General features: G+C 41.7%; 1 protein-coding gene and 1 long non-coding RNA gene across 4 annotated transcripts in view; one reads left to right on the top strand and one right to left on the bottom strand.

Moving 5' to 3' along the window:
- The first annotated feature begins 12,247 nt into the window (after positions 1–12,247).
- LOC121085576 lies at positions 12,248–23,170 on the top strand. Of its 3 annotated transcripts, none has more exons than XR_005827110.1 (3): positions 12,248–12,418; positions 16,776–17,523; positions 22,356–23,170. It is a non-coding gene; the product is annotated as an uncharacterized LOC121085576 (long non-coding RNA). The 3 variants fall into 3 exon arrangements; XR_005827109.1 differs by lacking the exon at positions 22,356–23,170 and having other exon boundaries at positions 12,249–12,418; positions 16,776–17,023; positions 17,364–17,682; XR_005827108.1 differs by lacking the exon at positions 22,356–23,170 and having other exon boundaries at positions 16,776–17,682.
- Positions 17,199–25,284, bottom strand: part of SLC30A8 (solute carrier family 30 member 8) — a 27,096-nt gene continuing 19,010 nt past the window's right edge. The window contains exons 7-8 of the mRNA XM_040588375.1: positions 23,203–23,337; positions 17,199–22,207 (exon numbers count right to left, since the gene is read on the bottom strand). Of these exons, the coding sequence (XP_040444309.1) occupies positions 22,062–22,207; positions 23,203–23,337 (281 nt within the window). The 3' untranslated portion in view covers positions 17,199–22,061. The remainder of the gene's footprint in view (positions 22,208–23,202; positions 23,338–25,284) is intronic.

Below are 25,284 nucleotides of genomic sequence, written 5' to 3'. Positions count from 1 at the left end.
ATGCTCATGTTGCTGCTTTGACACAATCTCTTATCAAGGAATACCTTCTGAAAGAACTGAACATGATTTTATTTACTCGGGTGACCACAGTGAGCAGGATTGCATTGTGCATCTGTATTAGGTCTGATTTCTCAGTAAACATCAGCAAAATGGTGCTGTGAGTGCTAACTCTCCTGGGTTTTCCTTAGTTTGCATGAAAGCGGTTTTAAACAGCATATTTTAAACTGGGAAACAGTATGTTTGCTTTCATCTTTTCCCATATGTGTAACAGCCCCCCACACCACCACCTATATGTATAAAACTATTGAGTTAAATATATATATATATCAAGCAAGTCAGATTCAAGGCATGAACAGAGCTGACATGGAAGTTACCATGCTATATCCCATGGCATGGTTTAGCTTTTGAAGTGGCCGTGCATCCTTGCATAGCTGGGAATTCCTCGGTGAAGGAACTCTATGAATGCCATTTCTCTACCACGTCTATGCAGACTGGGATATGCAAGCAGGCCCAGAAGGTTTCCATTTTAATCAGTCATAGTCAATTAGTACACTTATGTCTTTCATTAGATTCTTTGATGAAAAAAAAAAAAACCCACAGAGAATCTTTTTTAGTTATATTTTGGTATAAAACGTGTCCTTTTTCTTCTCCCCAATGCATACTTGTGCTTTTGAGAGCGTTATCTTGAGCAGCTTTTTCTTGTACTCAGAGCCTTGTGTTATTAAATTGCCTAATTGGTCAGTCCCACAGCATGGGAATAAAACATCCCAGAGCATAGGATCTTGCAAAAGATCTGTTTCAAGAGCATCTTCCCTTGTTGCAGATTTTTGCATTTTTCATTGATGCAGTCCAGGACTGCTAAGGCAACAAAGCGTTCCTGTTCTGATGTTTGGGAAACGATGTTGCCACAACGGACTTGTGTATTCCCCACCGTAGCAGTTTTCCCAATTGTAGTCAGCATGGTGCATACACAACGACAAGGCGGCTTACAGTTTTTCTTAACTTCAGCAGGATCAGCTAAAGTATGTGAAAAGTGAGGAAGCTTGAACATCTGGTCAGAGATGATAAACATAAAAGTTATATTGGGATAAGGCTTTGCTTTCTACTTTCTATTACAAAAAAAATCACTCTATTTTTCACAAGAAATCAGGAAACAGTCATTTCCTCATAGTTACGGTTAACAGCCAGCATCTTCAGTAGTAGACCAAATACTTGCTCAGTTTATAGTTTTCCAGATACAGCTACAAATGGAAAGGCAAAGTCCTTCAAATAACAGAAAGTGTTAAAAGAAACTAATAAGTTCTGTGCAATCTTGAAGACAGCATTTGACACAGCATTAAGATGAAGAAGTTTCCAGAATTGGAGGAAAAGTATTTTGGAAAGGAGCTTCAATCCAAATGTTGAAAGACACTGAATTGTACGAAGTCTAATGAATACAATTTGATGCAGCTATCAGAAAGGAAAATTACATTTAATATCTCCATGGCAGAAAGTGCACCAGAAAATAAAGGGGAAACTGCACTTCATTACTGGAAAAATGAGCAGGCATCATTTACTGAAGGCAATCAATTCCTGAACTGCCAGTAAGTGGTTTGCCTGTGCCCATGGTGTCCACGTACGTCAGGAATTCATCAGTTCCTCTCAGAAAATTTATGACTAACTCTGCCATTACTTGGTCAGATAAATTCTGATTTTGGTAAATATGTGTCATTCAAACATATGAAATTGAAAGAAAAAATATAAACAGCAATAAATTTGAACATTAATATCCACAATCATAGCTGTCAGTTTTCCAAAAAGATAAAGGTCAATCTCTCCCAATCCTAATTTTAAGCTAGTGTGTCCAATATTGGCTGAATCATACGTTGTTTTATGAAGAAGGTTCCCAAAATAGTTTAGATGCTTTTTTTCAGAGACATGCAAAACACTCCCAAAAAGGAAGTGTTACACAGCCCTGGAGCAGGGATCTGCACAGAAGCAAAGGATGGGAGCAGGGACAGAAGTAATGAGATGAGGACAACCTCCCCCACCACAGCAGAACCAGCCACTTATCCTGGCTTTGTGTGTAAGCAGAGCTGCATGACTGCCAGAAGAAGGAAACTACAAGAAGAAAGAAGAAATGAAATCAGAAGGAAAATATGTACCTGTCATGCAGTTGCATTGACTCTCCCGATTTTTTAAAATATAATTGTTGCACTAAGTGCCTCATGGGACAAGGATAAGCTGCCAACCTGGAAAAGAAATTGCCCTCAGAAGAACAGAAAGGACAGAAGGGCACAACCTTTTGTCAAAGAAGACAAGAAGACTATTATTGCCCACCCCCAAGCACTCAAAGGTCATGCTCAAGTTCCAAATAATATAAGACTGGCTTGAAACTCATAAGATTGAATGAAAGGTTAGATTTATTATATTTACTGCCTGATTCCTGAGCGTGGTAGTAAGGAGGCATTTGTGTTACTTTTTCAAATTTCCCAATGACCATTAGGCTGGACCTTGTGGCTGCCTTTTCTTCTTTTAACAAAAGGAGCCGAGATTGGCACAGAGTCACTTATTTCCACAGGTAAATTTCCAGAGATAAACCATAAGCTACTGCAAGAATCAATGAGATACTGGCAGTTGTCAGCACCACGTATACTAAAAAGTGGCAGTAATGTGACTTCAGCTTTGCAGAAATAAATAATACAAAGTACAATTTCAAAGTGAGCAGGATTGGGGGCAAGAAAGGCTCTTGTCAGATTCATGCTCTCATTTCCCTATGGCTATCTCCTGCTGACCAGACGGCAGCATTTCCAAATGCCTGTCTTTAACTTTTCTACTGGTCACAGGATTTTTATGGTAGTTTGAAGAATATTCTTCTTTATCAGCAAGTCTTTCTTGCCAAGAGTCTTTTGCTGAAGAATTTTTGCAATCTAAAAGCTTCTCTGTGTCTACAGAAGTTACCTTACAGAGGAAGGTGTTTTGTTTAACATAAAAACTACCATAGACTTACAAGTTTAGACTTAATTTGGTATCTAGTAATCCAATAATAACATTTCATGGCCTCTAGGACAGAAGGCCGCCCTGACAGAGTAATACTTTTTTCCATCCCCATTATTTGCCAGATATGGGTCAAGGTCTATTTTTAGTGATGGTGGTGTGAGCCCAAAACAGTTCTGTTGAAATGAAATGCAGTGATGTGCTGGTGTGAAGGAAGGCATTTCAGCTTACGTCCCATTCAACTATTAATCTCTTATTTTTATTTTTCTTTCTTTTATTTAGTTTGGATGCTTGTCACCGTGACTGTGGCCCTCACAGGGTCCTGCAGATGCACTATAGCAGGAGACTCCCTTGCACAGCAGCTCTGCATGGTGGAGCCCGGTGAGGCACTGGGGTCTGCCTGTGTGCCACCAGCAACACCGGCTGAGCTCCTCTGCCTGGCTGCTGTGGATGGGGTCGGTCAAAAGGCAAGGCTGAGACAAAAGGTTTATTAAAGTTTAAATGACCCGGTTGCTGTGAAGGTATCTTTTATTTGTTCTGACATCTCCACTGTCAGCAGGAATGACAAAGTGTTCATCACTCACCTGCTTTCTCTAGAACTGAGGGAAATAGTAATCTGAAGGGTTTGGCTGGGGCATCCAGTCAAGAAGAGTCACAGAGTTTGATATTGTTATGGCAAATGTTAACAAACCGACAGGGCAAGGGTTGCCAAAAGGAAGCTGAAAGGACACTAAGACACCTTCACTACTAATGTCCCCAAGGTGCCCTTTTCAGGGGACCTTTGTGGCATTTGGTGAGATTCTCCAAGCAAGAATCCATTTTGGACCTGCCAGGAGAGAACAAACTCTCCAAAAGGCAACCAGGTCCCCAATTCTTGCTGAAACCTGTGGCTCTGAAGAGCAAGACCTGAATTCTCGGTGCTAGGAGAACTTGCAAATGACTGACTGCAACTGTGACAGTAGGAAACAGTGTCTTTTTTTCATGTCCTTCTTATGTTTCCCCAAACTCTCGGTTACCCTAGCGTTACCTCAGTCTCATTCAGTTCCTCCTCAAGATGTTTCCTGAGGTGCTCAAACACATTCATCAAGCTTTCTGAAGTGGAAATATAAAACTGAGTGTCATCAGGATGCCCTTTAGGCCATGTCTCCTCTCAAACAAATTGAACATTTGTAAAAGAGGAATTAATCTGCCTTTCTGTTAAGGCTCAGAGGCTGAAGATGAATTGTCCTGCCCTACCCTCAGGCTTTCTTTCTCTTCAAGGGTCTGCAAGTTAGTGAGTTTCACATCTCTCCTAGCTTCAAAGTTTTTGCTAGATCAAAGTAAGGACATCGAAGGACTAATATGAGTTTCCTTGTCTCTAGCAGGAGATGCTTCTCACTCTCAGTCACACAAAGCAGCTGGCAAAAACATCTGGCTTCAGTAGATGGCCATCCAACTGCAGACATCAGAGACAGGGACTTGTAAGGACGAGATCTTCATTATGGGCTGCTTTTCTCTTACTTCTCACTAAGTGCCAGGAGTGAAACTACAGCCTTAAATTGATCGATACTTTGCCGTCACCTTGAGAAAAGACTTCACCTGCAGAGTTTGAGACTTTTCTTTTCTGCTAATGTGTGCAGAGAGGGCAAGGGTAGGCTTCCTGGGGAACCAAAGTGAAGAAAGACTTTCCATTAAAAAAAGAAAAAAGCTTTGTTTTATAAATCAAACTTAATGTCCTGTTTGATATCCTGTCCAAGGAAAGGACAAGGCAGTGACGACTGTCTATTTAATATTGCTAGTTTAGAACTGAAATAACTTTTGTTAGAAGTAAGTGACTTTGTGTAAGTACTTTTATAGTGATAACAGAGCATGTACTAGTCATTTGGAATGCTTACAAGTAGACCAGACAAAGTTAGGATAATCTTGGATCTTGACCCTGCTTATTTGGTATTGTAAGAGTTAAATACTCTAATACTTTTTTTATTCTGTTCTAAGAAATAACTAGTATTTTGTATTGCATCGCAGTTACTGTATGAGCATTGTAGATGACCTTTTATTTCTCTTCATTAAGACACTGGTCATATTTGACTGTAACTTACTGAGATCAATAAATGCTTAATGTGTTAACTTCTCAGTCTAATTTTATGTGGCACCTTGCTGAACCAGCAAAAGGAATGGAGGACAGATTGGGTTGTGCAGTGATATCTGAGAGAGGTATTTATATACAATAGCTATGGATTTGTGACATGTTTGCCAGGATTATTAAACTATTTTCACATTGGTGTGTCCTGTAACTATCTGTCCATAAAATGAAGAAAGGGTCATCTTGCAGTTCAAATGCAGAACTTGGTTTCAATAGATCAGGATTTAGTTCCTATCCATGATGTAGATGTTGACTGTGACCTTGGGCAAATCACTTATTCTCCCTGCCTCTCACTCCTCTGTAAGCTGAAGGAGGGATAATAACTCCTTAAAGGTGAGAATTAATATGTTAGTTTTCATGTCACACTCACACTACTATTCAGTTCAGGGTCCCACCTCTGGCTTTGAGCTAAGACAGAGCTGATCAAATTGTATTTCACCAACAGTTTGTTCCAAAGTGCTCTTTTGACGTTTAGACACAGTTATAGATAGTGACTGGGCTGAGACTGTTCCTAAAATGGACAGTTGTGCCCCAATAGATTTGAAGACCGTTGTTCACCCTGTCTTTGGTGTGGAGCACTGTCTTCTTTCTCAAACATTAAGCCAGATCCTGCCTCGATCTAACTCATTTCAGAAGCTGAAGGCTTTCTGGGTACCCAGGATTTCCACATAGCCAGTAGTAGGTCTTCATTTCATCAGTGTAAGAAGGCACAGTTGGAAGGAACATAAGACCTTGGACAAAGAATTTGTTGGGTTTTCTTGTTATAAATTACACAGTGATAACAATTTACACAATTCAGTCTGGTCTAGAGCATGCTAAGGGGCATGAGTATCTACTTATCTGCACAGCACTTAGCCAAGGCAGCCAGCAAACACATAACTCAGTTATGTTTTGTTAGCAATGAAGATTTAATCATCTTCCAGGACACTCCAGATGCTCAAAAGTTTGCTGTTGTAAAGATTAATAAAAGGTCTTTGTATAATTGTGGTGGGTTATACGTAATTACTAGGACACATTCAGTACTGTGGTGTGGTTCTTTGCCATTTACAGCTGTAGTGGATTCATCTGTCTCTCCTTCACACAAAGTAATCTTCATGATTTTATGCATCTGGCACAGGATTTGCTTAGTGTCAGTATGTCACAGGGCGTGGAAGAGACTTAGGAAGGTCATAGCTGTGCCCTTCTCTGCCTTTCTTCCCTGGTATTTGACAAATGGCTCGCACAGGTTGCTTCTTTTTTCCTTCCCAATGGACGTGTTCCAAGAGACATTTGGGTAAAATCAGCAGAATTTCTTCATGGCACCAGGGTCCTAAACTCTCACCACATGATAGCTACATGGTACAAGCCACAACAAACCCCTAGATTTGCCATATGCCATTGCCTATCAGTGATGGTTAGATGCAGTGATAAAGTGCTATGTTAGGCGTTCTGCATTTAAAATCCCAGAAAGCATCCAAGGCAGCAGGCCACATGATGCTCTGATCCTGTGAAGAAAGTAATTGCCATCTCCTCTCCATCACAAATGCCAAACAACTCTGGTTACCTGTTGGGTCAGCCCTCATGCTACCTGAGGTGCCAGCAACTAAAATCAGCACACTCTGAACTGAAGTTGCCTTTCTTTTAATGCCAGAAAAAAGGGGGGGGGGGGAAAGCAAAAGTCATACTGAATCTGCCAGCCAGCCTTTGAATACAAGTACACAGAAAATTCCCAGTATACAAGGGATCAGTGCAGAGAGCAGCACTGGAATTACTGAATATAGCTGGCAAACTATAAAAAAGAAAAACAAGAACCAGTTCTGTCTGTGTTATCTTAGATGAAACTAAATTTTCTGTTGGAGAAACAAATTATCTTAAAATGAAAACAAAGATAAAAGAAGATATATTGGGCAAGAAATGGGCATTATTCTTTTAACTTGTGTCGAGTGTACTTCATCCTGAAATGGGAACTGTGATAGAGAATTGTTTGTTACTGGCAGCTTAAGTTTTCAAATTAGAATCAAAATCCCATTTTGTTGGATTCATAAAGGGAAACAGAGAGCTTAGAGCTGTCCTGAGGCACTGCTGTGGTCTAGAGTGCCTCAGGGGAAGTTTTTAAAAGTGCCCTTAAAATTAAAGAGAAAAATATTTCCACAGAGAGGGTTTTTTACATCAAAAGGAACAAAGGGCATGTTGAAACTGTTCAGATTTGCAGAATGCAGTGTAAAAGCAAAGGTCATGAAAACCAAATATGAACTAACAAGCACAGTTTACCAAGGGTGAGCTAGGTGTTTGCTCAGCTCCAACTGTGCCAGCACTCTGAGAGACACAATCCCTACATCCTCTTGGGGGAATCTCCATCCTTTATTGGATGTGGGGGGAAATGTAGTGACAAAGGATGAGGAAAAGACTGAGGTGCCTCAGCCTTTCATATTAAGACCAGCTGTTCTGAGGGTACCCAGCCCTCTGAGCTGCAAGACAGGGACAGGGAGCAGAACGAAGCCCCCATAATCCAAGGCAAAGTGGTCAATGATATGTTACACCACTTAGACACGTACAGGTTTATGGGGCCATATAGGATCCACCCAAGGGTAATGGGGGAGCTAGTGGAAGTGCTCACAGAGACTGGAGGTTAGCAAATATGATGCCCATCTACAAGAAGGGCAGGAAGGAGGATGTGGGGAACACCAGGCCTGTCAGTCAGACCTCAGTGCCAGGGAAGGTTACGGAGCAGGTCATCCTGAGTGCCATCAGGTGGCACGTGCAGGACAACCAGGGGATCAGGCCCAGCCAGCGTGGGGTTATGAAAGGCAGGTCCTGCCTGACTAATCTGATCTCCTTCTAGAGATTTGACAAGGCAATCTGCTTAATGGATGAGGGAAGACTGTGGATGCTGTCTGCCTAGACTTTAGTATAGCACGTGACACTACTTCCCACAGCATTCTCCTGGAGAAACTGGCTGCTCATGGCTTGGACAGGTCTACTCTTCACTGGGTAAAAAACTGGCTGGATGGCTGAGCCCAGAGAGTTGTAGTGATTGGAATGACACCCAGTTGGTGGCCCGTTACAAGAGATGTTCCACAGGGCTCAGTATTGGGGCCAGTCCTGTTTCATACCTTTATCAACGATCTGGACAAGGGAATCTAGTGCACCCTTAGTAAGTTTGCAGATGACACCAATGTGGGGGGGAGTGTTGATCTGCTGGAGGGCAGGAGGCTCTGCAGAGGGATCTGGACATGCTGGACTGATGGGTCGAGGCCAGTTGTATGAGGTTCAACAAGGCTCAGTGCCGGGTCCTGCACCTGGGTCACACCAGCCCCACACAATGCTACAGGCTGGGGCAGAGCAGCTGGGAAGTGCCTGGGGGGAAAGGGCCTGGGGGTGTTGGTCGACAGCCGGCTGGGCATGAGCCAGCTGTGTGCCCAGGTGGCCACGGCGGCCAGCAGCATCCTGGCTTGTATCAGCAATCGTGTGGCCAGCAGGACCAGGGCAGTGACCGTCCCCCTGCACTGGGCACTGGTGAGGCGGCACCTGGAACCCTGTGTTCAGTGCTGGGCCCCTCACTGCAGGGGGGACACGGAGGGGCTGGAGCGTGTCCAGAGACGGGCAACGGGGCTGGGGAAGGGGCTGGGGCACAAGTCTGATGGGGAGCGGCTGAGGGAGCTGGGGGTGTTCAGCCTGGAGAAAAGGAGGCTGAGGGGGGACCTTGTTGCTCCCTACAAGTACCCGAAAGGAGGCTGTAGGCAGGTGAGGGTCGGTCTTTTCTCCCAAATAACAAGCAATGGATGAAAGGAAATGGCCTCAAGTTGTGCCAGGGGAGGTTTAGATTGGATATTAGGAAAAATTTCTTCACTGAAAAGGTGGTCAAGCATTGGAACAGGCTGCCCAGGGAAGTGGTTGAGTCACTGTCCCAGGTGGTTTTTGAAAGAGGTGTAGATGTGGCACTTAGGGACATGGTTTAGTGGTGGCATTGGCAGTGCTGGACTAATGGTTGGACTTGATGATCTTAAAGGTCTTTTTCAACCTAAATAAGTCTATGATTCTGAAGCTGTACCACCTAGCAGTGACCTTGTTACTTGCATGTAAGCTGTACATTGATGAAATTGCTAATGGTATTACTGAGAAAAGTCAAAACAGCATCTTCTGAACAAGTGCCCTTCAAAACCAGCCTTTGCCTTACAAAAGCAGACACAGCATGCATGCTGCATCAGTCCCTTCAGTAAATTTGCAACTGGAAAAGGCTCTGCCCTCATCTGTGAATAGGTTGCTTCAGTTAAGCTTGGAAGAATAGAGATAATTAAGCACTGCATGCATGCTGTGTCCCCTGAGGGAGAAGGGCTGATGCACATAAGAGGATTAGTGAAGGAACTTCAGTGATTTGATGTAACATTCATCTTTATATTAAACTTTATATCAAGGCCCTAATTTCAGCTTCCAATGAGAATTCATGGGTGAGGTTAGTATTTATTGAAAGTCTGTACTTCGAGGTGACAAATACTCAGCTTAACCTCCTAAGATCTTAGTGCTAGGGTAGGTATGTCCTGATATAAGACTAAAGAAAATTTTCATATAGGGTTCCTTCTGAGATTTCATTATTCTTTAATGGTTAATTCCTTTGGGCAAGGTTTTGTCTGTGATTATGATTTCAAACTCCTCGGTACAAGAAAGGCATTTACAGGCTGGAGCAAGTCAATGGAAAGGACACCGAGAGAGTCAGGGGCTGCAGCACATGATGCAGGAAGAAGTGGAGAAGAGTCTGGAGAAGAGATGGCTCATCTTCTCAAAGAAGATCTTACTGCTATCTGCAACTGCCTGATGGGAGGATACAGGGAAGACAGAAAAAGGCTTTTCTCAGAGATGGGGACAGTATTGGAGGGCAACAGACCAAATATGATATTTGGGAAATTCCTCTTTGATAGAATGAAAACTTTTATCATGATGGTGATCAAATATTGGAATAAGTTGCCCGGAGAGGCTGTGCAATATCCATCCTTGGAGACTTCTAAAACTCAACCAGAGTTGAGCAGCCTACTCTAATTAGGCCTGCACTGAGCAATAGATTGGACTAGATGACCTCCACAAGTCCCTTCCGACCTCAATTATTCTATGGGTTTATGGGTCAGATCAACAAGATGTTTTCATTGGTTGATCCAATGGCTTCTGGTTTCCACACTTGGAGATAATGTCTTCTGAAGTGTCAGCAGGGAGGAAATCAGAGGGAGAAGAAGTAAGTCTTGCTCCCAGCTTCTGCTATAACGGGTACCAGCATGACCTGCCTGGATCTTCATAGTCCTGAGCAATGCATGGGCCACATTCAGGGAGAAGGAAAGGTCTGAATGACAGCACCATTGGTGATGGCTAAATTCAGCATTTGGAGCATACAAGCTTTGTTTCTGTGCTGTGCTGCTTAAGGGTTGGGTTTTTTTCAAGTGAAGGGATAAGATCTTTGGAGGTCTTGTAAAACACTGTGTTTCTGCTCCAGATGCTGGTTCAGGCCCTTAGAAGGAGGAGGAGAGGAAATGATTAAGGCCCTTTGGTGCAACCATAATAAAATAAAAAATTATAAAAACTCTGCTGTGACCAATGCTGCTTCTGCAGTCTGAGGGAAATACATCAAGTGAGGTAAATGGGAGCAGATAAGGCCTGAGAGCATTTCACTTGGGTTTTCCTTTAAGAGCTAAGCACTACCCTGTTTTTCAGGTTAATCTTGGCCCTTCATCTCATTCCACACTGGCATGCTTGCATCTGAAGGAAATATTTATAAAGCAGAATAATTCACAGAACTCTTTTCCCTCCTATATGAACCTACTTCTTATTTTATTCCTTTTCTCCACAGTCCCCATACGCATTTGCCAGCTGAAATTGTGTTTGTTACATAAGCTGTCAGGTTATCTGTGTAATGTTGTGTTAGGGATTTAACTGGAGAAACAAATTCCCTTGGTGTGCGAGTAAGATTAGAACAGCATGTGTATGTGATGGATTTGTGGACTGAAACTCATTCAACTTCAGTTTGATTATGAAGGCAAGGTTAAATGTGAACAATATTAGCAGAAGTATAAGCCTGACTCTTCAAAAACCCGTGAACTTTAAAATCTCTGCAAAACTGTGTTTGGTGCAACAACATTCCATTAAAGTTGGCATGTCTTCCCCTCTGGTTTCTATTTCTACCCTTAAGTAACTAAAATTGCTAAATACTTCAGTAAACAGCTTTCCTAGTTGCACTTATTTTTCTCAAAGCCAAATCTTCTAGATGTCTTCACAAGAAGAGTACACCCAGGTTCACATGCACTTTTTGGAATACTAGAAAGAGCAAGGCATCACCGATGCCACAGCTCACTGTCGGTGATACCATTCCCACAGAGACACACTGAAACATCCCCAGGAGCGCCCCGTGCTCTGCTGTCTGGTCTGGACATGGCGATAACACAGGCTGGTACAAAAGGCTGTGCAGTACCAGAGTCTGAAGCTCACTGAAAACACCTTTCAGCACACCCTATGGAAACACAGGCCAGGGAGGACAGGCTTAATGTCACATTTCTGCCATAAGATTTGTTACCCACAGACATCCCCAGACCAAAGGCATCCTGAGCATTGAGAGGCCACCAGTATTAGCTGTGAATGGGGCACATAAGACCGGGTGAAACACACTTCCCACCCAAACGCCATGCTTATAAAGGAGATCAGTGTAATCATTGAGGCTGCCATGTTGTATTTCATGGTGTTTTCAGACTCAGGAACAAGTTAGCTGGGGTGGTTTACTTAGCCTAAATTCCTAGCAAGTCTGCTGATGAACTAACCAAACATACAGGAACATCTGGATTTGATTTCACTGTAAAAAAAAAAAAAATAAATAGGTGTGGATATGTTGTTTTAAAGAGACCCTTTCACATAACCAGCATCAGTGAGACAAGTCTGCTGGCTGTTGCTGCTTAAGTTACTTTCTGTAGGTATTTACCTCTAAATAGCAGTACTTGTTTCTCTGTATGTGTTTCTCTGTTAGAAAGCAACACTACCACCGAAACACACTTCAAACACCTTTCACATAGTCCACTACAAGAAAACAGAGTAAATAAATCAGTTGCTTATGACCTGATGGTGGCCCATTGTCTTTCCTGTGTGTACTCTTGTTAATGATCAACTGAATGATGGAAAAACAATCAGCAAGCAAACTGAGTTTTTTTAGGCTTCTCCCTGCAACTCTTCTCCCTTAGGTTTCTGTAGGAACTAGACAACCTCTGCATTGAGCTCTTTGGCTGTTGGAATAAAAGCTGACATCATGCGCAGTTGCACTTCCAACCACACCATTCAGAGGAGTCAGCAAAGTTGGAAAGACTACAGTGAAAGGTTAGCTCCGTTGTAACTCTGTTTATCTCCTGCTGTTGCGGTGCAAGGAATTGTTTGAAAACTGGAATTGAACATTGGCAGCACCAACATTTCTGCCCAGTATGCTAACTGATTTGCCTCATTACCTGTATTCTGTGATGGCAGAGATTTCAATTTCCCCTACTTGACAAAAAGTTCGGTTGTCTGCAGAGAGGGACAGACATGATGCATACATACTTCAGCGCGGATTTACTGTTATTTCATGTCACAAAGTGCTGTGTTTTGAGGTAACACCTATTGGTGGCCCTGGAGGTTGAGGGCAGATTCACACACTGCAGATTGTGCCTAGGTAAAGCAGCTTTGTTATAGTATTTTAGCAGAGAACATATAATTTTTAACTACTACAGCTGTCTACCAAGTGAGCCAGTGTTAAGCATCAAGGGAGCAAAGCCTGCACTGAAATAGCAACCTGTCCTCTGGCATCAGTGGGTGCAAGAGATGCAAATTCTTTCAAGTTCTGTTACACACCTGGGAGATACTAAAAGCAAGAGAAAGCTCTGCTTGACATCTCAGGTACTGGCAATTGCAAGACAGACAAAACAGATTTTCCAGGTCGTCTCTGACTGAACACTAAAAAGTAGCTTGACACATAGCTTGAAGCTTTAGCATTATCAAAAGTGAAGCTACAAAAACATCCCTTTGAGCAACTGAAGATCTGGAACCCAACCCTCCTCATCAGTATGTTTTTTCCTCATTACTAGCAAAACACAGAGCTAGTTCCTGCTATGAACTCGTCAAAGTTTCAGAAATGTTGGAATCTTAACTGCTATTCAAGATGTTAGCCTATAAATTATAACAAACTGTCCATGACACTTTCAGTCCTTTCTGGTCAGCTTTGTATTCTAGTAAGAGTATAATAATTCAAGAACTCATCAGCAGAGACTTTTGACAGCACACCAAGGTTGTTGAGTACCTATGTTTTTAAGTAGCATGACAGAATTCAGAGACACAGGCTAATCTGTTTAAGAAATTAGAGCAATATTAGGTTGTGCTTTCTCAGTTTATCAGGATTTCTAAACCCCAGAGAAATAAAGGCAGAGGTGTTGCTGGAATGCAGCAGACTTCTCCTTTTTCAGTTTTTTGTTTGTTTGTTTTAATATAACAAAGCAAAGTCACAATTTAAGCTAAAACTGCAAGTAAAAAGTATCTCCACCTTATTTAGCGAAAGGTGCCTCCCCTGGTACCAGTAACATTACAAGTCTGTTTATTCTCCAGTGAGTTTAGTTTGTAGATTCTTTCAGGGAAAAAGACTTTTCTAAAGTTAAAGTAAAACCCAGAGAGAAAAATCCACCTTTTCATTCCCTAAAGAAAAAAGATAAAACCCCAAAGTTCTCCATTTTTGCAAATTCTGTTTGAAATAACCCAATGAATTAAAATGGTTTAATGGTTCAAACTGAGAACAAACATATACCCAGTTACTCTTTTGAACAAGCACGTAAAACAGAGCTACAGTGATAAGGTAAGGTTACTGAGGCACTTTGTACTTACCAGAGCTTTAACCTCTATTACTTGATGGACTTCTAACCAGCTTTGACTTTTCATTGACTTTTCTCACCTTTAATTTAAGGCTGCATTGACTTTTCCTGTCACCTTAATCCATTTCTATCATTTAACTGCTGCACAGCTAGCTACAGTGCTACTCAGTATTGATTATATTCTTTCCTCTCGATAATGTTTTGTTACATAAATTGAAAAATAATCAAAGAAGCTTCGTAGTGCTTTGCTGTTTTTTAGTAGTTAATAATTCCGCTGATGTTTTAAAAAATGTTTTCTTCAGTGTTTCATTGCTCTCTTAGCCCAGGTCAGTGTTTTGGAGAAGGGAAAGCTGTAAATGAGATGTGGTGCAGTGGCTATGCAGAACACATTTGATCCCTGGGGTTCGCCGTGAATGACGAGCTGCTTGAGAGGAAATCCTACCAGGTCCCGGTGGTGGCTTTCCAAGATGCTGAAATCCCGTTCCATGGCTGATGCCCAAGTGGTTTCCACGCAGGGTCACCACAAAAGGAGAGGGTGACAAGGAGGAATGAAAGCTGCCTTGGGACTTCCCAACTGTACAACCTACCAGCAGGGAAACAACTCCCCTGGGGATGTGGGGTTCGTACTTCAGACATCTGAGAACCGCCCACTAATGGCCAGCTACAAATGTGCCCCTCAGGGACACAGCAACACTAGGGAAGCAAGACCTGTCCAGACAGCACCTGGAAAGCCAGGAGTCATTTCCTCCATGCCTTTGCCCTAACATGGTAGCAGAGTCTGCTTTTCAAGCAGCTCTCCTTTCCAGGGAACGTGGGTTTTTACGCCAAGGTGCTCAGTAGGATGTCACCTCCGCTACAATAACCCAGGCATGATTAAAAGGTATTTGTATCTTACAGAAGAATTAGAATTACAGAAGTGACAAGATGAAACAAAATATAGTATTCTACAGGCAAATACTATATGGAAAAACACTGCGTTAGCTGAGGCTTAAAATACTCTGGGGAAAGTTAAAAGTTGCTTGAAGAATTATAGAAGGAAAGATAAAATCTTTTTCTTCTGGCCTCAGTATTTTTAGCTTGAATTTATTGTTCCATGACAGGGTGTCTCCTCTCACCATTTAGTGGATCATAAAAAGAAAACTTCATTTTTCTTGTTTCTAGTAAAAAAAAAGTGACTCATGCTTGCAGCCCAGGCTCAGCAATATGCCTAGCTGGGTAGGTCTTCAATACATTTTTTGGTAGCGAAGGGAAGTGACATATCCGTGATAAATATAAAATGGGTTTTATGTTGTTTGGATGAAGGCAAGTACTGCGTTCATTCCTGACTCTCTCCTTGACTAGCTATGTTGTCACTATGCAGGCTCACTCCCTTGCTTGGACGTTATACAGGAGATGTAACCCAGGGCTCATGGAAAGCAAATTTCTCCCTTCTGCCTTCCTGCACTAAGGCACACCTTTGGTTGTCCTCAAAGTCAGCCTGCTTCAGTGGGCACATCACTAAAAAATAAACTATAGAGTTTCAAGAAAATTTAGGTGATGTGTTCCAACGCACACTTCTAGTAGCAGCTTTGAGAGAAGGTTGGGTGGGTGGGGTTTTTTTCTCCTTGTGTGTTTGGTGTCATCTTTGTTAAGGACGGGTCCTCTCTGATTTTCCTTTCTTCCTTCCCATAACATTAAAGTAGCTGTTCAATGCCACCCATTCCGCACAGGTAAGTGCTAACAGGTATATGATTGTGTGTCTGTTCCTGGGCAGGGCATTAAGGCAGGCACAGAGAAAGCTGGTTTGTAAAATGGCTTCCACCACGGACCTCAGGTGTGACCTCAGAGAAATCACTCTGGTTTTCCTCACTGTGCTCCCTCTCTTGTCTGTCCAGCCCTAGTAGAGCAGAGTCCTCTTGGGGCCGAGACCATCTCTTTCCCCAGGAACCTAAGCTGTGCCTGCTACAATCCCTACGCGCTAGGAGAATACAAATTAATGACATGAAACTACTGTTGAATAGCCTTATTGACTCACGTCTTTTATACAATCGTGAAGCCTATATAACTCTTAAGCCTCTCTGTCACAGTTAATACCAGCTTTCAGCCATATCTTTGCAACTGAAGCTCAGCGGGGAACTAATGGATGTCCAACTATTCCCTGCTAACATGCAGTAGGAATGACTGTGCCTGATCAATTCTTAAAAACACTCGCAGTAAAAAAAGTACTCGGAGAAAGTTGAAACTGTTCTTTTTAAGAGAACATTTTTTTTTTTTTTTATGATCTCTGATTCTGCATTTAATTCTGTAAGTGTAGTTTAAAGGGTAGAGGGAGTTGTTAAATTTCATTTCACATCCACACTCTTCTGTTGGCACTCCTGTGGAATTGTCACTGCTGCTCACGCGCACTGAAGGGCAGCACACCCCTTTGCAGGCAGAGTGCAGCAATGCAGCTCATTCCCAACCATTTCCCAGGTGATACCGTTGAAGCCCACAGGATTTCCCATTTATGCCCTTATCATTTTTTCTTGCTTCCTATGAGGGATCTGCTTTTGCAAAAGCCTCTGTGACAGAGGAGGGCTGGGTGTGATGTCCTCCTAAGCTGATCAGCAGTTTCTGCTGCTCCTTCAAAGGGCAGCACACCCTTCGAAGCACTGCTAGCACTTGCCTGTCATCACATGAGACACCAGGGCAGGAACCGAAAGTTAAAGATCCAGGTTGCACACTGCTGGTGGGAAGCACACTGGTTCCAGGCGTTTTGATATCAGAATGACTGCCTAGACCAGGAGCTAGCCCAGAGTGCCTAGTGCCTTTGCGGATTAGTGGGTTGTGCCATGATTAATGAATTCCTGCTCTTTCTCATTTAGGCAGAAGCTACATGAACTGTTCCAGTCAGCTTCAGTCTCCAAGAAGAAAATTACTACAGAATATAACTACACAGCAGGAAAAAAGAAGTCAGTGCTTCACCGAAGGCTTGATGCTCGTTCTGCCCATGCAATTCAGGAGGAGCTCCCATCGTTGAGAAGCTTGTAGCTATAGCATGCGAGGAGTCACATGGCATGTGTCACAGCAGGACACCTTTCATTGCATGCCATGGCAGTTTCTGTGGCGTCTGGTAAGGAGAGACAGCACATCACAGCAGGGCGGGTGGCAGTGCGGTTTGGGAGACAAAGCTGCAGAGCCTGGCTGTTTAAGAAGAGTGCGAGGCGTGGGGTAAAATGCCTCTGATGCCACCAGGAGTGTTTCACAATCCAACCTTTCTAACTCCTGTTCATCTGTTCATTCATTTCTTTGCACACCTTTTTTTTTTTTTTTTTTTTTTTTAAATCAGAAGTCAAACCCCTAGACTGTAGTGAAAAGCAGATGTATTTCTCATCAACGTAACACCTGGGGTGGAAAATTCTGCAAGTGCGCTAGTAACCGTGTCAAAATCCCTCGTTATGCTTCCCTTCCAGCCACTGTTCTCACTGTGCTGCTCTCCAAAGCTTCTTCTGCTGCAGTGCAATCTTGCTAGGCACCAACACAAAGTCTGAGCAAAAGGAAGAGAAGTCGGAAGAAGCAGTTCAGCAACTGGATGTCTCTAATTCCTTTCTTTCTTAAACTGTGTGTACTCAGGTGGGAAAGGATTTTATTTTTCTTAGCTGAAAGAGATTATCAGCAGGCTTAAGAATGTGAAAGAGTACCTTAAGCTGGATGTGGAGCAGATAATATTTTGGCTGTGAAAATTCTAAGTAACTTTAACACAAAGTAAATATATAGTGGTGTTTGACGTGGGCCAATACGTGATGTGTGAAATGGCTGTTGTTCTTTGTTTTTATAAAGTCCCTGTTATTATTGTGCTAATGATAGACTCAAATGAAAAAAAGATGGTTTGTTATACCATATTTTAAACAAACATGGAGCAGAAGGTAGTTTCTTTCTGAGGAGCTTTTATCTAACCACACAGGTTGAAGAGGAATAGGAAGGGGTGTAAACAGAAAGGATATGTGATAAATATCATGCTGGCATTGAAATTTGAATAAGTGGCTGGCTGAGGCATTGCTGAAGAAAAGGCAAATGGGGAAAAATCATAGAATAGAATCACAGAATCATTTAGGTTGGAAAAGACCTTGAAGAGCATCGAGTCCAACTGTTAGAAGAGCAGAGGCTAGAAGGAGACAATAGTTCACAGGAATGAAAAAGGAAGGAAAGTACCTCTGCTGTGGTGAGGGAAAGGCACTGAGGAAGGTGTGTTGGAGCATGCTAGCTTTTACAACAGGGGAGAAAATGCTCAGAGCCAAAATTGATGTAACCTCTTGACATTGGTAAGAATGATATTGCAGACCTGCACAGTCCTTGTTGCTTAGGCCAACATTTGCTGCCATGGACAGGACTGAGACATCTTGTTTGGACTTCCTCTGGAGGTGATGATTTACTGTCATGATGTCTCACACTAAGTGGGCAACGTAATCCTCAGTTGCATATCCAGTTCTCATAACCACTTCACATTTCAGACAGGAGAACACAGGATGGTGTCTACAGCTATAGCTACAGTAAGGGACTGTTCCATTTATGCTAATGACAGATTCATGCCTTAACTGTTTCCAGTTTGAATAACTATAAATATTTCTGTCGCTATTTGATGGTCATCTCAGCATAATATTAGCACTTAGGCCCTTCGTCAGTGCTGAATGAGGAAAGTTTAGCTTTGTATTTGCCTGTTGCATGGCTTCTACTCCAAAAAGTCTTGAGCTTCTGCAAACTCCTTATCCTCAGGCTCTGCTCAGTGTGTTAGATTTTGGTCACAGAAAGTAAAAAAGAGACAGTGCTTTTGGGGGAAGGGAGAACTGTATAATTTACAAGCTGCAAAATGACTACATTAAAATTTAGGGGAAAAGGAGTGTACTTATGTACATAAAATTTGAGTGCTAGCCAGTAAAGCTATGTACTTGCCCATGTGAACTGAACTTCACCAAGAAACGGTTGGACATGAAAAATAGACCGTTTATACAACAAATACTTTTCTGTTTCACAGCAGTTCCAAGAATGAATTAGAGGTAGCAATTTTTTGTCAATTTTCTTACAGGTATTCTGTAAACAATCAAAAGGTTGTAAAGTTAATAAAAGCAGAGCCGTCTGGAAATTGTCTCTGAATTTCCCAGACCTGGCTTCGGTATATCACAACAGTATTTCTGCAGAAATCCTCCTCAGCCAGTCAGACAGTATTCTGAAAACAACCTTGTACCGAGATAATATCACTGAGGATCAGACTAGACTGGGGTGAAGAACAAATACACATTTTGCATTTATATACATAGTGGGAGCATTAACGATTCAGCTCCTTACAGCAATATTCATAACTACAGGTAAATACTTGCTCTAAATTCATCTTCAACCTATCATATTTAAGTAAAATTCCCTTAGGTTTTCATAAGCCATCATGTCACTTTTGCTCCAGTAGTCTGCTAGAGTAAATTCCACAACAGAAAGTAAAGACAATTGCACTGTCTCTAGCTTTTGCTAAAGATACATGGTTAAACTCTTTCTGAAATACAAGGACTACTGCTGTAACGAACCCAAACTTCTCCTCTTCCTCCCCATGCCTGTCTGTTGGATCATCAGGATTACTGTGGATGGCAGCTGCTACCTCACTTCCTTCTTAAATCTTCTTTTTTATAACTTTCCCCCACACCCTTTCACTAAGGATCATTATTGTGGATTAATTCCTTCTTTCCTCATATCTGTATATTTCACTGCTACTTTTTCCAAAACATATTGAAAGACTTCCCCATCCTTTCAATTCACTTGGATGATAGCCTCATCAGTCCTGGTCCAGGCTGCTGAATCTTCTTTTTTTTCCAACTCCTCTTGTGTTGCTTCCATCCGGTTTTTCCACAGCTCTGCTACTTAGCGTAGCTTTCTTGGTGGACCATGTCACTTGTTTGTTAAATTTTTTTTTCCAATATAAACGCTTGCTCTTAAACTTCTGGTCTTTATCACCACCTCAGCTTAAATCTCAGCACTGAATCTGTGTCCTATATGGATGCTTCTGTCACCCACTCATTATCCTTTATGTTGTCCTTGACCATAAAAGTATTCCCCCAAATTCCCTATTATATCTGGGTCTGTGTCCTAACCTTATCCAAAACATTTTGAAAGATAATTTTTCATATGAAGGCCACAATGTTAACTTGTCCTCCCCAACTAATGAAAAAGATGCTCAGGTTACTTAATAAGCATAGCTGAGTCACCTTTGATAGGAGGCAACTATGCTCAAATATACCAGCAGAGAAACTGGCCAAAATACAAGGTAATTTCTTCATTCAGGGTTTCTTACTGTGCTTTGATTTATCTGTGTCTTATCTTGTGGAGTTTCAGCTGTAAAGGGCAAGAATTGGCTTTATCACTGTACTGAATACCACTGCTATGGTCTCAGTTCTTTCAAGCCAGTAAATAATGAGATGCTCATGAAATTCTTAGCGGGTGTTGTGTTTTAGCACCTTATCTGATTTCAGTGGGAGGTTTACCTGACTAAGACCTTCTGAGATGCCTCCACAAAGCAGAATAATTTCTTGTTCCCCTACCAGGTAACAAATGCCAGCTTAATACATCAACCTATCATCACATAGTTATGTATTATCCATAGCCAAAAGCCCCTAATAATAAATTCTAATCTCCTTAGGATGATGAAGTAGAAAACTAATGTGAACTTATTGCAAATAAAAAAAAATTATTTCCCTAAAAAGCAAGGCTTCTTTATACCTCAATAACGCAACACTCTTTCCAGCTGTTAGCATAGAAACTCAGTACCACTCAGTATCACACACTTTATTCTGTTCTAACAAACCTGTTAGTAAAATAAGCCCTATAGCTGTTGGAGTGAGGACTGCAGAGTGGGAAAACATTATGCCTGGTTCTGCAGTGAAGCTAGTGAAGCTGCATTGTTATGGCCACGGGCAGAACTGAAGCTGTTTTGTGAAGGAGCACTTGAGCGTGCAGTTTGAAGTGCAATCCTTGTTTTTGCTAACAGGTGAGAGTTTAATTCAGTTGAATAGACAAAAATAGAGGCACTGCAGCCAGACCTGGCTCTTTGTTCCTGGTTCTGCAGTAACAATTGCCAGATATGCAGAAGAGGAAGGTTTAACACATCCTGTTGGGAAATGTGGGAATTAGCTGCTTGAAAGAGAGGCAAGTCACTTCCATGTACAGTGAATGGCTGGGTGATATTCTAAAGGGTTTTTGAATCATCTGATATAATGTCAGGGATGTAGCGTCGCTGGGTAACACCCCACAGGCCATACTGTGAAGGACACCAGATGTGATGTTCACAATGGCTCCCAGACTTTCCTTGTCCTAATTATTTTTACCTTTTCTCGGAGCACACAGTCTGGTTTATTGTCACAATGCAGTGGCACCTTGTGACATGGACACCCAAAACTCCACTACAAATGTTCCATCATGACTTATCATGATGCAATGCAATAAGAGTTAGGTGGTGTCTTGATAGTAGAGAATACTGCCCATGTCTAATGGAAAAGAGTTTGGCTGAGGGCTAGCTAAAAAATAAGTAGGGCTAGCTAAAAAACAAAGGTCTATTTGCCAAATGCGAATGGAATGAATTCTCTTGTGATCCACACTGCAGAGTATGGTGCACATCTGATACTTCCCTTAATAGGAAGGGAAAGCACATGCCACCATCTCTTTCTTTCCCAGATATCTTCATCTCCCATACTAATTTAACTATTTTCTTTTATCCTGAGTAAGTGTTGAGCCTTGCTAACACGAAACTTCCGTTCCGTTACATTTTGTGATAATTGGCTTGCTGATAATTTGAAGGTTGATTAGTTTTTTGTTACCTGTGATTACAAACAGGCACTCTTAAATGTTGCTTTAGTGCCAATTTGCTGCTCTAGTCAAGAATAATTCAGATATTTTCTCTTGTAATTCAAAGTAACTGCTGATGGACAGGTAATCTAGCTGATGGATGGACCTAATACGTGTTCTCTCCTGGTAGGTGGTACCAAAAAAAAAGTTCATGCACCACTCACAGTGGCAGGGCTTTTTAGTTCAGTTAATTACCATTTGTTGTTAATACATTACATGCAACCAGCACATGTAGTCTCCATTGACCTGTAAGAGGAGTAATTGCTATTTTGTATAGCATACTGCCCCCTTCAATCCCTGGGCTCTTGACAAAAGAAGCAGTCTCGTTTCTGGTCATCCCCTGATTCAATCTGAATGGTGATGGAGTGGAAGCTGTAGTTCTCAGACAGGGCTTGGGTAATATCTCTCAAAATCTTCTGGTTGTCTGATGTGTCTGCTATAGATACCAAACAGAAAATAATCAAAATGCATATAATATAATACTTTACAGAAGGGTAAGTGTTTACTGACAGAAACTATTCACAAACTTCCAACAAGAAGTTTGTTTTGAGAAGTGTTTCTTGTCCTTTTTATCCTCCTCCCAGGAACCTGCATGTCAGCAAAAGTTTGTTCATTCAAATGTGGTTGGAATATGCAATTTTGGCAAGAGCTGAGCTAAGAGTAATCACCAAAGAAATTCAACTTGGCAGAAGACTGGAGGAAAGCAGGAATACTTAATAAAGATGACTTCATCCAGTCAGGGAGTAGCAACAGTGCCAAGTGATTCGGGTGTCTGACAGACCCACTCTTTTTGGGAAGCAAAGACTACATAGAGGACTTCACCTCTGAGCCTATTCTTGGCCAAACACAGGTGGAATTTTTTCTTAAATAATCCTTAACATGTAAAAAGCAAAAGAAAATTGATCTGTGTGGTGGAAAATTTGTCAACAGGGATAAAGACTACATTTAAAAAAAAAAAAAACCCAAACATTTTTAAATATGAGCTGTTCCCCTTGGAGTTACCTCTATGCTCCAAGCTGTTTCAAAGATTGTTTTACAGCTAGAAATGCAGATTTGCCCTATGAGTTTTTCTTATTGGGATCAACAGTTTTCAAGTTTGACAAATCCACTCCAAAACTCATTTGATTTTGTGAGAAAAACCCAGCCTGGGTCTAATTCTTCTGATTTATTTGTAATATTTTCTTGTTTTTTTCCTTGCTGCACAGCCTCTTCAGTTTTCGAGTTTGGGGCTAAGTAGAAGTCCCTGTTGTTTTGGCAAGATTTCTGAGAGGAGGATTTGAGAGCTGTTGTTGATGTCATTTTTCCAGCAAAATGATGACATTTGTTTTAACAAGCAATAGATATACAGTCAGTTGTATCCCAGTCAGGAGAGACTGACCTTTACTAGGCAGCAGCTGAATACTTACTCCCTGTTTACAGAAATTTACTGACCTGTGGCAACATGAGCAGATAGAATAGTTTGATTCATTGTCAGAGACCAAAGATGAAGGTTGTGAACAGACTCCACTTTCTCAATTGCTAAAATTCTTGCTTTCACTGCATCATAAGCAAATCCTTTTGATGTTCCTTAAAAGGAGAAATTGGTGGGAAAAAATATTCTTAAGAGATAAGAATTATGATCATTAGAGGAAAATGTGTCATGAACCTTTATTCACTTAGATGTATAATTTTTATTAAAATATTCAGTGCTTTGGAGAGCCTGACTATTCAGAATTCACTGTGAAATTTAATCCTATCCCTTGTTTTTATACTTCTCTGTGGAAGAATGAGACTCATGCATGCCTTAGTAGACACTCTGAGGGTCCAGTTTACATAGCGAAGTGAGCTGTTTAGCCAGATCACATCCTGATTTTGCACCAACAACGTTTGTGAGTGCAGATTTTATGGCATCACCTGAGCACCTCTGAGGGATTCTGTCCTCAGTACCTTTACACAATAGAGAAGCATCTGTTTAGCAGAGAGGGAAAGACAAACATGAAGATTAAAGACTTAAAAAAGACTGAGAAATCTTAGGTGACATTAAATCTCAGGTCTAGTTGCTGAGTAGATCAGTGATTGTTTTCCTAGATGAGCCTTTTTATAAGAGACAATGATGGTGATGAGCCTCATTCAGAGTGAGGGCAGTTGTGATCAGGTGAGTTGCAACATGGAATTCAGAGTTTAATTAAAATCCAAATTTGACCAAGAAATTTAACTTGGTTAACTTGGATCTTCCCTGGAGTGAGACCTAGGAGTTTGAAAATGCACCTTTATGCCCACATGAATGGCTATGCTCATCATGCTTCACTTGGATCAGTAAACTGAAACATATTTTTAATATCACCAGTTATGAAGTATAATAATGATAAGCACAGTATCGGTTAATTTTGTCTTTCATACCATAACTGACAATTATTTGTAATCGTTGATGACCTCAGTGTTGTATGCTTGGTCCTATCAATTTATTACAAGTTTATTACAGAGTACTGACTTAGTAGAACATGATGCTGACATGCACATGCTCCTTAGAGATGGACATGGACAGTCAGTACCTGCATAATGCAGTCAGTCGCAGGGGCTGTGGGGCTGACACCCTGGGACAGACTGGATACAGGGGGTAAGAGCCACCTCTAACACCAGCTCCAACACCCAATTTCTCTTCAGAAAATTCTGGACAGAATATGCTACCTATGAGGTAGGAGACCGGATTCAGAGACCAGAAGGACAGCATCAAGGAGCTGGCCGCAGAGGGGAGCAGAGCACTGCCAGTTTGGGCATATCAGCACTGCTTGTGGGAGTTGGGAATCACTGCTCTGAGAGAGAGAGAGACCCCTGAGTGTCAGGGGCTGCCAGGCTTTCCTGGTGGTTTGTGGGTTTTTTTCAGTCATCAAGAGACCTGATTTTTTGGCAGCCAAGGCACAGTCAGTTGCTGCACCCTGTCTAGGTACACTTCTACACAACTGTATCTCTTATCTCATGATCACTGAAAGCAAACCAAGCCTAGAACGAAGCTTTACTGTACAACAAGATTGGAAATGTTCTCTCTTGGAACAGAAGTAGGTGCGAAGTGAAAAAGAAGTAAATATCCATGCAGTCACACTGAGTAACTCGTATCCATTCCAAACCGACACTGTTAGAGCTACTTCTCCCTTTAATCTTTATGTCTTAATAGCATGAGAAAGAGGTTACATTACATTATCCAGTCTAAGGGAGGCAAAAACTTACAGCTATGATTGCTCAAGTCACTTGGCCTTGCAAATCAAATGTTCAGGCCCATAGCTGACAGGATTAAATATTGCTAAGCCTAGTTCTTCTCGCTGCTGATGTGCTGAGAATTGCCTATTCCCTTGCACCTGAATGCAACTGGAAGGCTCCATCGGCTTGCTTTTCTGGACTGACGTAATTAAAAATCTTTTAAACTTCTGCCTCTTGCACTCAGTCTATTTCATAGACACAGTTCAAAGCACAGCCTTTTTCTTTTCTTTGGTTTTGGGGTTTTTGTTTGGGTTTTTGTTTGGGTTTTTTTTTGGCAAA

The sequence above is a fragment of the Falco naumanni genome, chromosome 3, assembly GCF_017639655.2.
Source record: "Falco naumanni isolate bFalNau1 chromosome 3, bFalNau1.pat, whole genome shotgun sequence".
Taxonomy (NCBI): Eukaryota; Metazoa; Chordata; class Aves; order Falconiformes; family Falconidae; genus Falco; species Falco naumanni.
This window is presented reverse-complemented; position numbering and strand designations above follow the sequence as displayed.